Source organism: Amblyomma maculatum, chromosome 8 (assembly GCF_055883805.1).
Source record: "Amblyomma maculatum isolate TAMU_Amacu chromosome 8, ASM5588380v1, whole genome shotgun sequence".
Lineage (NCBI taxonomy): Eukaryota > Metazoa > Arthropoda > Arachnida > Ixodida > Ixodidae > Amblyomma > Amblyomma maculatum.
In genome coordinates, this window is record NC_139351.1 from 109,527,822 (window position 1) to 109,543,277 (window position 15,456).

The 15,456-nt window shown below is 44.5% G+C and overlaps 1 protein-coding gene and 1 pseudogene across 1 annotated transcript in view; one reads left to right on the top strand and one right to left on the bottom strand.

The window, feature by feature from the left end:
* Window positions 1–210: 210 nt before the first annotated feature.
* On the top strand, window positions 211–938 carry LOC146182159 (ubiquitin-conjugating enzyme E2 Z pseudogene; annotated as a pseudogene).
* A 9,457-nt stretch (window positions 939–10,395) lies between these two features.
* LOC146182160 (Na(+)/H(+) exchange regulatory cofactor NHE-RF2) overlaps window positions 10,396–15,456 on the bottom strand; it is a 60,250-nt gene continuing 55,189 nt past the window's right edge. The window contains exon 4 of the mRNA XM_084577170.1: window positions 10,396–13,351. Coding sequence (XP_084433296.1) covers window positions 13,076–13,351 — 276 coding nt within the window. The 3' untranslated portion in view covers window positions 10,396–13,075. The remainder of the gene's footprint in view (window positions 13,352–15,456) is intronic.

Below are 15,456 nucleotides of genomic sequence, written 5' to 3' on the forward strand. Positions count from 1 at the left end.
AAAGAGAAGGACGAAAGTGGGGGGCCAAGGCTTAGGCCCTGTGTTCACGTTTCCTAAGAGGCATGATCTACAATCGCCAACGCAACGGGATTAATGGCTACTCCACAAAGAGTTGAACGCCCCCCTTCGGCCGACTTTTCGTCAAGTTCGAACTCTTGGGACCCCATAGGCTTCGAGCACGAAGAGCCGACTCCGCAGTGTCTTCTGCGTGCCAAGCGCGACATCATGGAGATCTTCGCCTCGCAGCCTGCCGGAATGTTCATCGCTCCCACAGACAATGACATCACCAGGATCGACGCGTTGATCCTGGGGCCTCCGGATACGCCTTACGAAGGTGGCTTCTTCCATTTTCTCATTAAATGTCCACGTGAATACCCAATCCAGCCTCCGCGAGTTCGCATCATGACCACAGGAGGAGGCCAAGTATGTCTAAACCCAAACTTCCACCCGGATGGCAAGGTCTGTCTCAGCATCCTCGGCACCTGGCCCGGACCGGCCTGGTCTCCGGCGCTATCCATAGAGAGCGTGCTGGTCTCGATCCAGTCCATTATGAACGAGAACCCTTATTACAACCACCCGCAGTTTCGGGCGGAGCGTTCACCAGGTGACGTGGGTCATTACAACACGCTCATACAGCACGAGACCATCAGAGTAGCCGTGTGCGACGCCGTCGAGACATGTCTCAAAGGCAACTCACCGTGTCCTTTATCGCTTAGGGAGGTGATGCTCAAGTCCTTCCTCGAGTACTATGACAAGTATGAGGGCGCGGTCAAGGCTCATATGCACTTGACCGGTTCTCTCATCATTGACCCTTTCGGCCTCGCCACCGGCCTGTACCAGTACAAGACGTTGCTAACGCGGCTGCAAGACTTGAAGAAGCAAGTCGACAGCAGGAATGACGCTGGCTTTGTGCAAGAAAGTAAATGACAGCATTGTCGCGTGTGTCTGAGAAGCCGAGCACGCCCGTTTCAAACTCAGCCTGAAGATACTCGGTGAACCACATCGCTAAAGCATCTGCTAACGCGCGCGATGGAGTGGACGCAGTGAATGGCTGTAACTTCTGCCATACACAGCTGCAATGTAACAAAAGGGGCCACAGTGTGATTTCAGTCGCAAACACTAAAGTCACGTGTTATTCAAGTTCTCTAGGTATTAGCGTGGCTAAAGTGATGTCCTCCATCTAACCCTACATTAATAAGACACTATTTACTTGACGAGAGAATGAGAGAGGTGCATGCACCGTTCAATTTCTGTTTCAACCAATCTGACACTGTGGACGCATCTAAAGTAATCGCCCATTTCTCTGTCTTGATGTGCTTGCCGATTCACTGCTCTGCCTTCCTCTATTGTTCGGTAGTGATGTCGAAGGCTGCGAGCTAGCGAACCTACGCATGTCGAGCACCAATATCGGTTTTTAGCAATAAGCAGGCAGCCAACCTAAGACATCAATCAACAGAAAGGGTTTATATAATCTTCATTTCTTGAGCCCCAACTCCATCGTTCTTGCTCCGCAGAGTAGCATACGCGTACTACCACGGGAAAAAATTATATTTACCAACTTTTAGCTTCACAGCGTTAAGGGTCCTGTGCTCCACAAAATCCGGCGCGAGTTGTGAGCGAAAAATTACGGCCATATGGCACTCGCAGTGGCAGTTGGTGGCTGACATGGCAGGGCTCTGATTGGACGTATTGTTGCGGGACGTCATGGTGACATCATGACATGGTTTATTTGGCAGGAGCTGGCAACTAAAACCTCCCATTTCATTGGGATGGTGAGATCAGTATCAGACTTTCACGATTGCTGCATTCTAAGTCAGACACATTGCCCCCATGCCATGCAGGCCATTTCGTACGGTTTAGTTATAGCTGGTTATAGCAGAGCTTTATATTGATGTCGATAAGCCTTTCACATACAACTGTATTATAAAAAAAGTATGTAAGAGATATTAAATGAAAAATTAAGAGGTTAATTACTAATCGGGCCAGTGAAAACGTCCATGTACACGAACAAGGATCTACGAGGAGACTTGGCAACGAGAGCCATTACCCCCATCTCGGCATATCTTCTAAATGCGGAGCTGACGTGTCCGTGCAATGAAAAAGCATCTTGTGCTCCGCACCGTAAACGGCGGGGCACTATGCATTTCACAAATCATAAGTATATAATTACGATGAGGAATATAACGGGGGTAACATGGTAGGAATGCTTAGCTGGTTTGACTCATTGCGCCACCGACTGTTTCGAACCACGGGCTGTGAAGATTTCTATATATGGTGTCACAAAATTGGCGCACATTTTTACTATGCCAGCGCGGCGTCTGCATAGAACATTCTAGCACATTGTAGAAACCTCTTCTTCTCCTCGCAAGGAGAGCGCGTACTCTTGCACGCATCGGTGTCACCCTCCTCCCCACTACTCGGCAGTACGGTGCTCTAGCGACGTTGAATCACCCGGTCGGAAGGTACTCATCTCGAGAAAGTAACTGGAGGCCAGGCAGCAAATTCACAGGCTAATACATACCTTTGACGGGACCGCGGCTACTCTCATAGCCAAAGTCCGAGACCGGTATTTGAACTGTGCAGAGGGTATAGGCCAACAAATGCCTGATTACAAGGGCCAGGAAAACCCGGAGCTAGATAGCCCGATAACGGTTGCCGAAGTCCGGGCAGAAATAAATAGACTGAGAACAAAGACTGCTGCAGGTCCGGACAGAGTCAACAATCGAATGCTAAGAAACTTGGACGACGCGTCGATCCGACACCTCGCAGCATTCATGCAGGAGTGTTGGGAGGCCGGTCGGCTTCCGGCGACATGGAAGGCCGCAAACCTCGTATTCCTCCCGAAGCCGGGGAAGCGGCCGGGTTTCGAACACTTGCGTCCGATCTCGCTCACGCCATGCGTGGGGAAACTAATGGAGCATGTTGTTCAGGCCCGGCTGAACCGGTGTTTGGAGGACAACGATATCTATCCGAACACCATGATAGGATTTAGATCGCATTTGGCCGCATGCGATGTCATGTTGCAGCTAAAAGAACAGATCATATACAATTCAACAGTAGACACCAGGGTGATCGTTGGTCTAGACGTGTCAAAAGCTTTTGACAACGTGAAGCACTCGGCTATTCTGCAGAATCTCAGTGCATTAGATGTTGGAGTTCGCACGTACAACTATATACGCGACTTCCTCAGCGATAGAACGGCACGTATCAGTATGGGGGGACACACAGTAAAAGGTATTCGACTGGGAAACAAAGCCACACCACAGGGATCGGTGTTGTCCCCGACACTGTTTAATATCGCCATGATTGGTCTCCCCGCAAAACTAGAGGAAATCCAAGGGCTACACTATACATTATATGCAGATGACCTGACTCTGTGGATGTGCAGGGGCAGTGACAGTGAAATTGGACACTCCAGCGGGCAATCGAAGTTATAGAAAGATACTTAGAACCGATCGGGCTCACATGTTCGGCCGAGAAATCGGAAGCGCTCGTTCTCACGTCAATGCGATCGCCCCATCGTCGGCGTATAAAGCAGGATAACCCGGAAATAACACTTAGGGTTAACGGTAACGTTATACCAACGGTGGCGAGCATTAGAGTTCTGGGATTACGAATTCAGGCCAACGGCAGGAACTCGGAAACGATACAGAGGCTAGACGCTAGCACCAGTCAAACCTGTAGACTCCTGAAGCGGACCGCAAACAAACATGCGGGCATGAAAGAAGCTACTTAGGCTAGTCCAGTCTTTTATAATCAGTAGGATAATCTACGTGGCGCCGTATTTACGGCTTCACAAGGCAGAAAAGGAGAAACTTGACGTTCTCATTCGTAAAGGGATAAAAACGGCACTAGGTTTTTACCACTCAATACATCGACAAACAAGATTATGAGACTAGGGGTTTCCAATACCCTCGAAGAGCTCATTGAAGCTGCAACGACTTCACAATACCAGAGACTGTTGCGCAGTCGTACTGGTCGGAGCATTTTGGAAAACCTGGGGTATGAGCCGCAAGCATGCACCAGACGTACAGAAAAAGTACCTAGACAGGTTAGGGACAAATTAAAAATACCTCCGCTCCCCAAAAACATGCCCCCCGTTTACCATGAGAGCCGGAGGAGTGATAGAGCAACAGCGCTGCAAGCCCGTTTTGAGGGAAGACAGGACGTCTTATATACAGATGCCGCACAATGCGCGAACGGTAGGGGACGTGTTTCAGTAGCAACTAGAGAAGACGGGGGCTCGGTAGTTTGCTGCAGCACCCGAAATTCGACCACAACGGAGGCGGAAGAGGTGGCCATCGCGCTAGCTCTAACACAACAACGGGTCAAAATTATAGTTACAGACTCGAAATCAGCTATTAGAAAATTTGATGCGGGCCGCATTTCGGCCATAGCAGCAAGAGTGTTGGCCAGTGGTCCACCACCGGCAGAGCAGGTCGCGCTCATTTGGACACCGGCGCACCAGGGGTTGAGGGGGAACGAGAAAGCGCACGTACTGGCCCGAGGATTAGCTACATTCCGGGATCCCAGTGACGGACTTATGCGCAACCCCGTACCCCTTGCGCGATGAGGAGCCCCTACAGTTCGACGATGACCTTAACACCTACCAAGATATCCTAAATCATTACAAATTAGGCAGATCAGTACTACCAAAAGCGTGTAAGCAACTCACCAAAAGCGAGGAGGTTATGTGGCGTAAGCTACAGACTGGAGTATTCCCGAACCCCCAGCTTTACAGCAAGTGGCACCCGGAAATTTTTTGCCCCAGGTGCAAACGTTGCGATGGCATAGCGGACATGATCCATATGATATGGACGTGTCCTAGATTTGGAGAACCTGACAGAACAGATGAGTCCTGGGAGGCACTACTTCTCAAGCAGGACGAAAAAGGGCAACGAGAAGTCATCCGTCTTGCTCTGGCCGCTGCTCAGATCCAAGGGATCCAGGTCGACGGCTGAGGTGGAGGACATGGTTGGGACAGAGCTTCGCCTCGGATCCTCACCGACCTTTTGACGGGTGCAATAATAGTTATTTCTTTCTCTCTCTCTCTAGTTCTACCACGCCTAACGACAACTCGCGGCTCGGCGAGAGGAAGTGAGCGCCGGCCTTCGCGCGTGACGCGATGCGCCGTATTTACGGAGGTCGCGTCGCTTGAGCAGCCAGCCAGTGTTAGAGCTAATGTTTCTGCGAGTTAGCAAGTGCCACTGCTCGGATCCCGGTGTCAACCCAAGCCCACTGATCTCGCCAAGCTCACTGATCTGCGAGGGAGCGGCGCTCGTCCACATGGCCACATCGTGGCTCTCCAGACGTTAGTCTGCGACAGTGCCCGGTGAACCAATTGGTGTTTGAATCTGTTGTGTATTGTTCAGCGTTGTAAAGTCTCCGCGCTTATTGAAAGCCTGTTTGGTTGCATATTTTGCATTGCCTTTCATTGAACTTCTTGGTGTTAGGGTGAATTCCTCTGCATCGCCTCTAGCTGTGCATAAAGTTTGTTTTGTTCGTTAATTCTGACTCCGACCCATACTCTGGCTTGAACTGGCGAAAGCTGGGCACCAAACGGCCACCCCCTTCTGCTCCTAGGTGGCTGAATTCCGGCTGAGCTTGCCACGCAAGTCAAGGGCATCTCCTTTGAGACCGTAACAGCTATCCCACTCACTCTAAGGGTGTCTGGAAGTGTGCGTACCAGTCGTGACGCATCGTTAATAGCAATATAATTATTAACAGGTGACATATGACTATCGTAAAGTTCTGGTTTCTTCACATACTCCTGATTCTTCGGCCCTCCCCCTCACCGCTAATTCGTTGATAGACTTCTTACTAATCTGTTTCGTTCCCTTTTAGATCTAGACTAATAAAGACCTCACCATCCAGTGGTCACTGCTAAAGGCTTTCAGGTGCATGGAACGAAACCTGGTGCGCGAGAGTTTTGCGTCGGATCTGTGCGTTCGTGTGTCACTTGCTAATAACGGATGTTTGGTTTGGTGTGTGGGGTTTAACGTCCCAAAGTGACTCAGGCTATGAGACGCCATAGTGGAGGACTCCAGAAATTTCGACCACCTGGGGTTCTTTAACGTGCTCTGACATCGCACAGTACACGGGCGCCTAGCTTGCTTTTCGCCTCCATTGAAAAGCGGCTGCCGAGGCCGGGATTCGATCCCGCGCCCTTGGGAACAGTAGTCGAGCGCCGTAACCACTGCACCACCCCGGCGGGGATAACGAATGTATGAGGAGGGAAATTAGGAATGAAAACTGCTGATGGTGATTGGTAATGAATAAAAATTATACGATAGGTATCGATACAGTTTATGAATAATCATAGTAACTAATAAAATTATCATAAAATGGCTAAAATGATTACGGAGTGACCAAATGTCAAACGAAGACTTCTAATGACCACAAGTGACTGGAAATGAGTAAACATGCTTAGCTATAGTGGCAATGACTACAAAGACATAGGCATGACTCAGCATGACTACGAAAGGACCAATATATGTCAATCAATGACTTGTAATGACCGCAGCTGATTGGAAATCAGTAAACATACTTAGCTTTCGTGGTAATGACTACAATGACTAGGCATGACTCAGCATGACTATGGAAAGACCAGTATGTCAAACGATGACTTGTAACGGCCGCAACTGAATGGAAATCAGTAGAAATGCTTAGCTACGAGTGGCAATAACTACAATAACTAGGCATGACTCAGCATGACTACGGAACGACCAACATGCCAAACGACGGCTTGTAATTATTGCAATAGATTGGAAATTGAGTAAAAATGCTTAGCTATGAGTTTTATACAACTGCTATTACTAGACATGACTCATCATAAGTACGAAACAATCAATATGTCAAGTGATGACTTCGATGACAGCAAGTGACTGGAAACGAGTAAGAATGCTTAGTGACGAGTGATAACGATTACAATGACTACGCATGACTCATCAAGACTACGAAACGACCAGTATGTCAAACGACTTGAGAGTAGACTTTTGGCGTTCTTCTCTTAAGAGACAACTAAGCCTATTTAAGTTATCTCAGCAGGGTCCTGTGTACAGGACGTCTGCGGCCGTTGTGTCGTTGTAAGATTTAAATGCATGGTTGTGATCGATAAGCAATAATGAGGATGCTGCAGAAAAAATGTCAATAAGGTGATTAATTAATAAATTAGAGCCAAAAATGTACATGTAAAATCAACCAGACATCGAAAGAGCTACACCACTAATGTTGCCATCCAAGGGATGTGACATCACGGAAAAAGGAAGTGGATGTTTCTGACTTAATGAGCCGAAAAGTTCCTCATAATAGAAATCTCGTGTCGGCGAGATTTGTCCATGAGATGTGTAAGCAAGATTCCGCGAGTGACATATACTGAGCCTTTCCTTTCCTGTAAACCAATTTCGGCATACAGGAAGCAGTACTTGGATGCAAGCAAGGGAAGGGATATTCGTAGGCGTTAGAACAGCGTGGTGCCATATTACAAAATAAATGGCCGCAACATAGCTCGGCTAAGCCTAGTTATATGCAAGCCAAACGTTTTTAAGCTTGGTTATGCTGAGTTGCTAAGCCAGATTAAGTATAGATAACCTAGTTTACAGAACGGAATCTGAATTAAGCATGGTTTGATGTGGTTTAACTCCTTCATGGCTGCCTGTGAACGTCAAGAACACCAGAACAAGATCAAGATGTAGACGGCATTTGAAGGGGAAAGTCCCAGGAGGCGAGCCACATTGGCAGCAGTGGTGGTGGATGGAAAGGGTAAGCAGGGAAATGAAAGGTTGTGTGGCATTGTGTATCTGTAGATATATGTACTGGTACGGTTGAAGTTTGCCAGGTGTGTGAAGAAACAGCAGTAAAAACAGAATACGAAGCACGGTGCCGGTTCCTCGAGCCGCATCTGAGGCCAAATTCCCGGCGCCGATGACCTCGGCACGATGAAGTATAGCTTCCACTTCAGCAGCAGAACACTGACACGCCGAACAGCACCCGAAGCTGAGCAACTAGCCGATGCGAGCGCCCGATCGAATCCGAAGTGGCACGAAGAAAGAAAGTGAAACCGAAACTATACGACTGAACTAACAAAATTTTACACTGAATATGTAATTTATTTTATAATCTTTCTCCCATCATATGAATGATAGCAGAGAATAGCGTGATGAATGTATGTATCATAATTAAGGAGAAGATAACATGCAGATATTTAAATTCTGAAATGGCTTCCAAAGTCGCAATAAAATTCAATTGAAGAGCATTATGCCAAAATTCTCAGTTGTTCCCTTTTGGGAGAAAAGAGCCATATTTTATCTTCAGAGATTACGCCTTCACTTGCCTACTGAGTTGATGGAAACAAGAAATTGCACCATAAACTGCTGCATCATTTCCTCTCTGGTATAAGTTTTCATGTGCAAAACTTATTTACGTAGGCATTATAAGTGTAGTAAATGGAGGTGCTCATTGCAGCAAATATAACTGTATTTTAGATCTATTCACTGTAAGGCTATTTGCTTCATGCCATACATTGTACACGAACACAAGAAAGACTGACAGCAAGAGCACTTACAGACCAAGTGACAGAAAGAGGTACTCTTTCTGTGACTCTTCCTGTGTTTGTGTCCTTTGCGCTGTTCCAATGTATAGGTGCATTGAAGCTGTATCGATAGAACTGGCAGGCCAGATTCATAGCTTATTCATAGGTTAAGAGGACGGTTAAAGCAATATACCACACTGACCAACTCTATCCAAATAAAAAGATGTTCAGGATAGATGAACACCAGCTTAACATTCCTCATGTACCATTTATCAACATGGTCAATGCCAAAATGCCAAAGAGAACCTATGAACCTTAATATGCATCCTTTCACAAGCAAAGTTAAGTGGTCAAAGGTTGTTCATGATGATTGAAGCAACTTTATTTCCTACTAATCTGACAAGATATTAATTGTCTCAATATGACCAGATACTGAAGCCGAACCAGCAACATGTGACCTATGGCCTTAAGTTGCTATGAAACATATGATGCCAGATGATTTGGTAAGTTTAAGTAAAGGCAGTGATGAACCATTCTTCGATTTGTGGTACACTCTCCTTGTTAAGTGTGTTCTATAGGGTACAAAGTCATCATGAGGCACAAAGCCAGGTAAACAAAGAAAAGAACGCTAAAAATAAAGAAACTTTAGTAAACAATATGTAATGTGTGATCATTTGCAACATGCCAAGAAGTTTAGTATTCAAAGACAGTGCACTAATTTGAGAACAGTGGACCAACATTAATACCCCACAACAACTACATCAGCAGTGAAACAGAAAGCTATTTATAGCTAGCTATTAGTTTTCCTCTTTTTGCAGTGTCTGAAAACTTTGGCACCCAGCAGTTTTGTAGCTCGTTTGTTGACCAAAAGATCACATGAATGTTGCACTTAGTAGCAATTTATTTAAAACTATTTCTCAGTGCTCAGTGCTCTTTGTCAATATGCTATGGTGAAGTTGAACAGACGGCTTTTACCATCAAGCCGACAGTGCATCTAAGATTTTCGCTTGCTTTCTCAAATCCCCATAGTTCAAGGAAATTTCATCCCATCTCAGGGCTCAGCCTACAGGAGTTTGCACAGACACTGCATGGTGCAGCTATATGTGCACCAGGTCTGCTAAATCTTGATGAATTAGCAGTAATTGCATGCACGAGGAAGAATACAATTTCTCCAGTACAATTTTATTGCTGGAAAAAGATGCTACTAGCAAAATTAAGTCTTTTACTCTCCTCTCAACAATGAAAAAAGTCAACATTTGGGATTAGACAAAAAAACACTCTGGGCAGATACCTGAAAGAGAGCTCCTGACACCCAGACCGCAAACCATGTTCACTCACCAAACAGACTGCATAGAAGGAGTGCATCACTGTGGCATATTACCTAACATGAGATTGCATCAGTCGCACATCAGAGATAAATGGAATTCAAAAAGATACAAGGTCACTGAATTCTACTGTTGAGCTGGTGACAGCTGTGAAAGCCATCGCTGGACCAATAAGGCACTCGAGAAAAGTCACACTTTTGACTTGTGTGCAAAAGTACCGGCTTTCATATCAAAAGTTACCGGCCTTCATATTTTAAACAAAGCCAGGCTAGCTTTAAGACACTGTTTCAGTACTTGCAAAAGGCAAGGCACCGTTATACAAACTTGCACAATACCCACCCCCCTCCCCCCATCACACACATACACACATCGAGAGAGCCTCAGTTTTTTTTAACCAAAATGAATCTTCCTGTGAGGCTGACTACATGTCCAGAGGCAATTCTTGTTGTGAAACAAATGAAAAAGAAAACAAAGAATGGCACATGCCATCATAGACAAAACACTGCCAGAATGTAGCGAAATGCATCAGAAATGCTCCGGAAAAAAAAAAAAAAAAAAAAACAGCATAAATGAAAAAAAAATCCAATACAGTGCTGCTGATAAGCATGTGCAAGACACTTTGTCCGAATAAGCAACATAAGAAAAAAGAAGACAAGCAAGAAAATGTTGTTCAGCTTTGATCACATGGCCACGCTTCACGACAGTGCCAAACCTTTGCAACAAATATGCAGTCAGTGGCTTTTCCCCTTAGACACATATGTGCAATAACCTTTATCAAAACAAAAGGCTTTCGAAGTAAATCAGGATATATATACAAGTTCTCCAACTCTTCAAAAAATAAAGCCAAATTATTTCAGCCACATTTTTGAGGCCCCTACCGTTCTTGTATCTATAGCTTCTGTTTGAAAGCACCTCAATGCTTATAGCTTAACTATAGGCAATAAAAGAGGGAGCAGTCAAGAAGAATATTTGCAATGTTACATGCATCAGTGAGTTAGGCTTATCAATGGCTGAGATAAATGAGGTGTTGAATTAAACGCTGCAAATAGCATAATAAGCATCAGAGAAAAAAAATTTTGGGTGCTGTCAGGAACAAATGAAACAATATGGTTGCAGCAATTATGCGCATTATAATATGTGCACTCTTCAAAAACATTTCGACCAATATTCATAGCCTTAACTTCAAGCATCAATGCACTTTATTGCATATTATTAATTTGTTGTAAAGTATGGCAGGTAGTATATAAGCATCAAAAGTGCATATATAATTACCTAAGCATAAGTTTGTTATATACTGCTTGCTGCACCCTCACAAAGTCTTGAACACCCTAATGTGTAAAGTTTATCAATATAGAACAAAAATGGTGTGGTTGCATGTTACTTGCACAGCACATCATGGTTACAATAACAAGAAAAGCTCCACAAGATATTAGCAAAGCAGCAAGAGCGCTACAGAAATATCTATAAATTCTATAGTGCCATAAAGATAACTGTAAAAAAATACAGTGGGAGTGCATGAGAAATTATGCAGCTTTATAATGATTTCAGAAAGATGAAAAAAGAAGGGTTTAAAAAGAAATAAAGAGCACGTGCATTTGAACGCAAGAAAAACCTTTTAGTTCCGAAAATTGAGTCACAACCAATGTTCCGACTCACAACCAATGTTGAATTTCATATAAATTAAAGAATGGTCATTTCGTCTTTGGAAGTGATGCCCACTTTTTGATCAAAACAATATTCAAGACAGACATGGCACAAACCACAAATCTGCAATCCAGTAGACTGTTGCAAAATTATTGCCCTTATTGTGCACAATGTTTGACATTCCCTTCCTCACTTACTGTAGTAACGACAGGGATTCAGTAGCAAGTGGTCCATAAACGTATAAAGAATGCAACAAAGTCCTGCAATCAAAAACAGAAACTGCCCTGGCAATACATACATCTGTTTGTTGCTTACTCATAATAAGCCAATTATATCAGTGAAGTCAAAGTCAATGACAGCATGAAAAAAGCTTAGGTACTCAAGTTTCAACCCAGCATAAGTATTGTTTCATTAGGCAACAAACGAGCAGATAAAAATGTCAGACAAGAAGCAGCTAACAATTTGGCATGGTGCTATAAAAGATAAAGAACGACCTAGTGGTGAAAGTGACCTGCTCAGTAATAAAACCTCACATTATACCAAATGCAAAACAACACAGGCCAAGTAGAACCAAGTAATTAACAAAAATTCCTCTGATACGATTGGGCTCCTAGCTTAGCTGCACATCTGACAGTTTACAGCTTCAGCAGTGCATTGCAAAATATATATATGCTTCAACATCATTTATGAAGCTTTTCACACGTGTTAGTATAAAACACAAATTCATGTCATAGCTCTTGTGATTATTAAGGGTCAATTCAAACATTTGATGGCAGACTTACCTGTGATATTTACCTAATTATAAACTGGTTTACACACAAAGATGAATAATCAGCTAGCCACTCACAGTCATATCTGTCCATCAGAAAATATGTGTCCTATGGAGTGCGAAAGACACTTCAAGCTCAGACACTCATTGCACACACACGCACACTGCACAAGGAAGATACTAAATGAAAAACAGTTGAAACAAATGTCAAATATCTAAAGTAGAGTTCTGGCTACTTTAGTTAATCAAATTAACAAAAATGTGCAAGACTTCACCCTTTCAATGATTAGGCAGTGGTACAAACCAATCAACAATTCCACAGATGGCACCGATACGACCTTTAAGTGGTGAACCATCAAACTAGCCAAACAAACCTTGCTCAGTGATCGATACTCTAGGTTATCAAATATGCCAATATATGCTGTTGGGATAGAACCAACAAGAGTGCGAGTGTGACTGACTATAGTGCGACAATGCCCAAAAAATCAAGGCCATTATCAACTTGTGCCAGTCCAGTAGCCACAGTACTATTAATCTCGTACTGCTGTCTCATTTCCAAATGCCTCAGTAAAAGTAACTTGATTCAGTATAACCTACTCACAAGGGATGATAACAAAAGGAGACCAATATTACTAACAGCAGTTCTGGTGTTAAGAGTACAAATAGCCATGTGCCTAGAAATGTGAGGTTCCTTGCACGTTTGCCCTACCATATCGCTTTCCCATCTCAAGGGTGACGAAGTGATGTCAAATACACTCTGAAAAACTAGTCAATACCGTTAGAATGCGAGGCTGCAGGGCAGTACACTTACATCTGCTCAATAAGTTCGTATTTCTTCTTGAGGTCCATTTGGATCTTCTTGGGGTCGTGTTTCTTGCGCTGCGCGAGCAACTGCCGCATCTCAGATGCACTCATGTTCAGCATGTTGAGCGAGCCATTGCTTGCGGTGTTGGTAGCCTCCGGTGGGGAGGACTCGGGAAGGGCTGCAGGCTTAGTCACTGGACTCTCCTCAGCTCGATTCGCCTCGGTGATTAGGTTTTCAGCCACGTCACCAGCGCCATCTGGTTCCTCTCTTGTAGTATCCTGAACAGAGTGCAAAGTACAGTTATCAGGACTATCTCCACCATCTTGGCTGTGTGCACTACACCACAAAATTAGGAGTTGAACTCTCCAATGTGTTAAAGAGAAGAACATCAATTTGTAGCCTGCTAACTACTGCATACTTCACAGTGCCCGTAGAAACATGAATCCCACTGGTCCCTTGCTACAGCTGAGCATAAAAGCATTAAACTCTGTGTTTTACTCAAAGGCAGGCTTATCGATTCGTCCTGCACTTACTGAGAGAGAGAAACTATACAGCATTAAGCTTTCAAAACAGCGCCAGTCACCAAAGCCAGCTGGTCTTCCAACTGGTCCGAGTCTAGGCAAGCTAGCGGCGTTGGGATATGGATAAGGGGGCGGCTGAATGGTAAATGGGCCGGAGAACGGAGAATGTTCAAAATGGGCACAATTCCCAGGGAAATTTGACCATAAAATCCTGAGGGTTGAAGGTAGTATAGGAAAGAACGAGCAGTAGTGAGGAGTGCAGTCAGGTCGATATACCAGAGAATTCATATTTAGGAGTGGCAAGATGACTACATATAAAAAGATGAATGAGGAATATTTACACTTGGAGTTGTACTTTTTCTTCTGCGCATGTGATCTTTAAAAACTCACCTCCTGCTTTCAATTTGTTGTGACGTTAAAAACAACACATACATGAAGGTGTAAACATAGGTCTACAAAATGGGATTAGATTACTCAGTAGAGTGGAGAAGCAAACATGGGCAAATTGCTGCCAGGAGCCATTTTTTCAGCCAAAGTGACTGTATTAGTGCAGCCATCACAAAGTGCTGACAGCGGTGATACAGAATATGTTATGGTTTACGTTACTGCTGCACATGATCCTTTCAGCAGCAAGGCTGCTGACTGTGATCAGCTGTAATCACCGTATGGCGGAGCCTGGTGCATGCTCGTGAGACTGTTACTGCATATGCCTTTAGAAGCACTGCTTATGATTGGGTGACGATTCTTGTAGTATTGCCGTCATTCAAGTAAACAATTTAACTACACCAGCGACAAATGGCGACAAGAATGGTGTAAGGAAGCCATGAGGGCACCAACCTATATGAAGGCTACCTGAGCTCTGGCAACAGGCAACATTGACAGATACCTGAAAAGGTCCGCTTTGTTTGCTATAGAAAATGAAATAGATGGAAGTAAGAAGATGCTAGTCTTGCTAACTGTTCTCTGAACTGCTGGTGCTGCATAGTTCATAACTAGCACAAAAGAAAACACACACAAAAAAAATGTCCCCTCTGTTGAAGCGCACGTTACCAGCTGGCAGTTTATTTCTAGTATGAAGCACTAATTGTCCCAGAACAGCAGGAACACAGGCTGCTGCACCTGCAGTCTGCTGTTGTTGCAGTAGCCCATTGAAGCGAAGAATGAAGATGCTGTGACAGCGCTGAGACAACACTGTGCTAGTCACTGAATAGTACCACTCCTACTCGTGTGCGGTATTAATGTGTTTCTCTTAGAGCTGTTCCACGAGCTGATGTTCCCCTCCAGTGAATGAGTGGACGACCTTGTTGATTGGCCCTTGAGGAGCAGACTTGGTTTGAGACGAATCTAGGACGTGTCCTAGTAAGTGCCAGGTACTTTTGTGGCCGAATTGACCATTCAGTTTGTCGCAGGTTTGGTACCACTGTTTTCTAGTGAGCTCCTCTGCGTGTTTCTTGATTTTCTTTTCCAGTTTAGCTATCCTGAATTTCAACTTTCTATTGAGGCGCTGGATTTTCCATCTGCACGACAGTCCATTTGTTGCCTCTCAGAGCTGGGCTAGTTTACAGACTGTGCTGGACTGGTCCTTGCTCATTTCAACTTCATTCGTGTGCTCTTCTACATCCTCATGTAAAGCTTCTGTCCACTTTTGGATGTTTTCTATGTACCACGGGGCATTAGTGCCTGTATGCAAAATTTGCCCCAGTCTGTGTACCTAATGGTTTTCATTTGTGTCAGCTGAGGAGATCCGTTCTGATGGTTGTAGCCATAATGCAGTACTTGCTGTAAAGGTCTTCTGCTGTGTTAACCCAGATGATGATGCTGACTAGATGTTCTTGACTATATATAGAGTTAGGTCCCCGTTA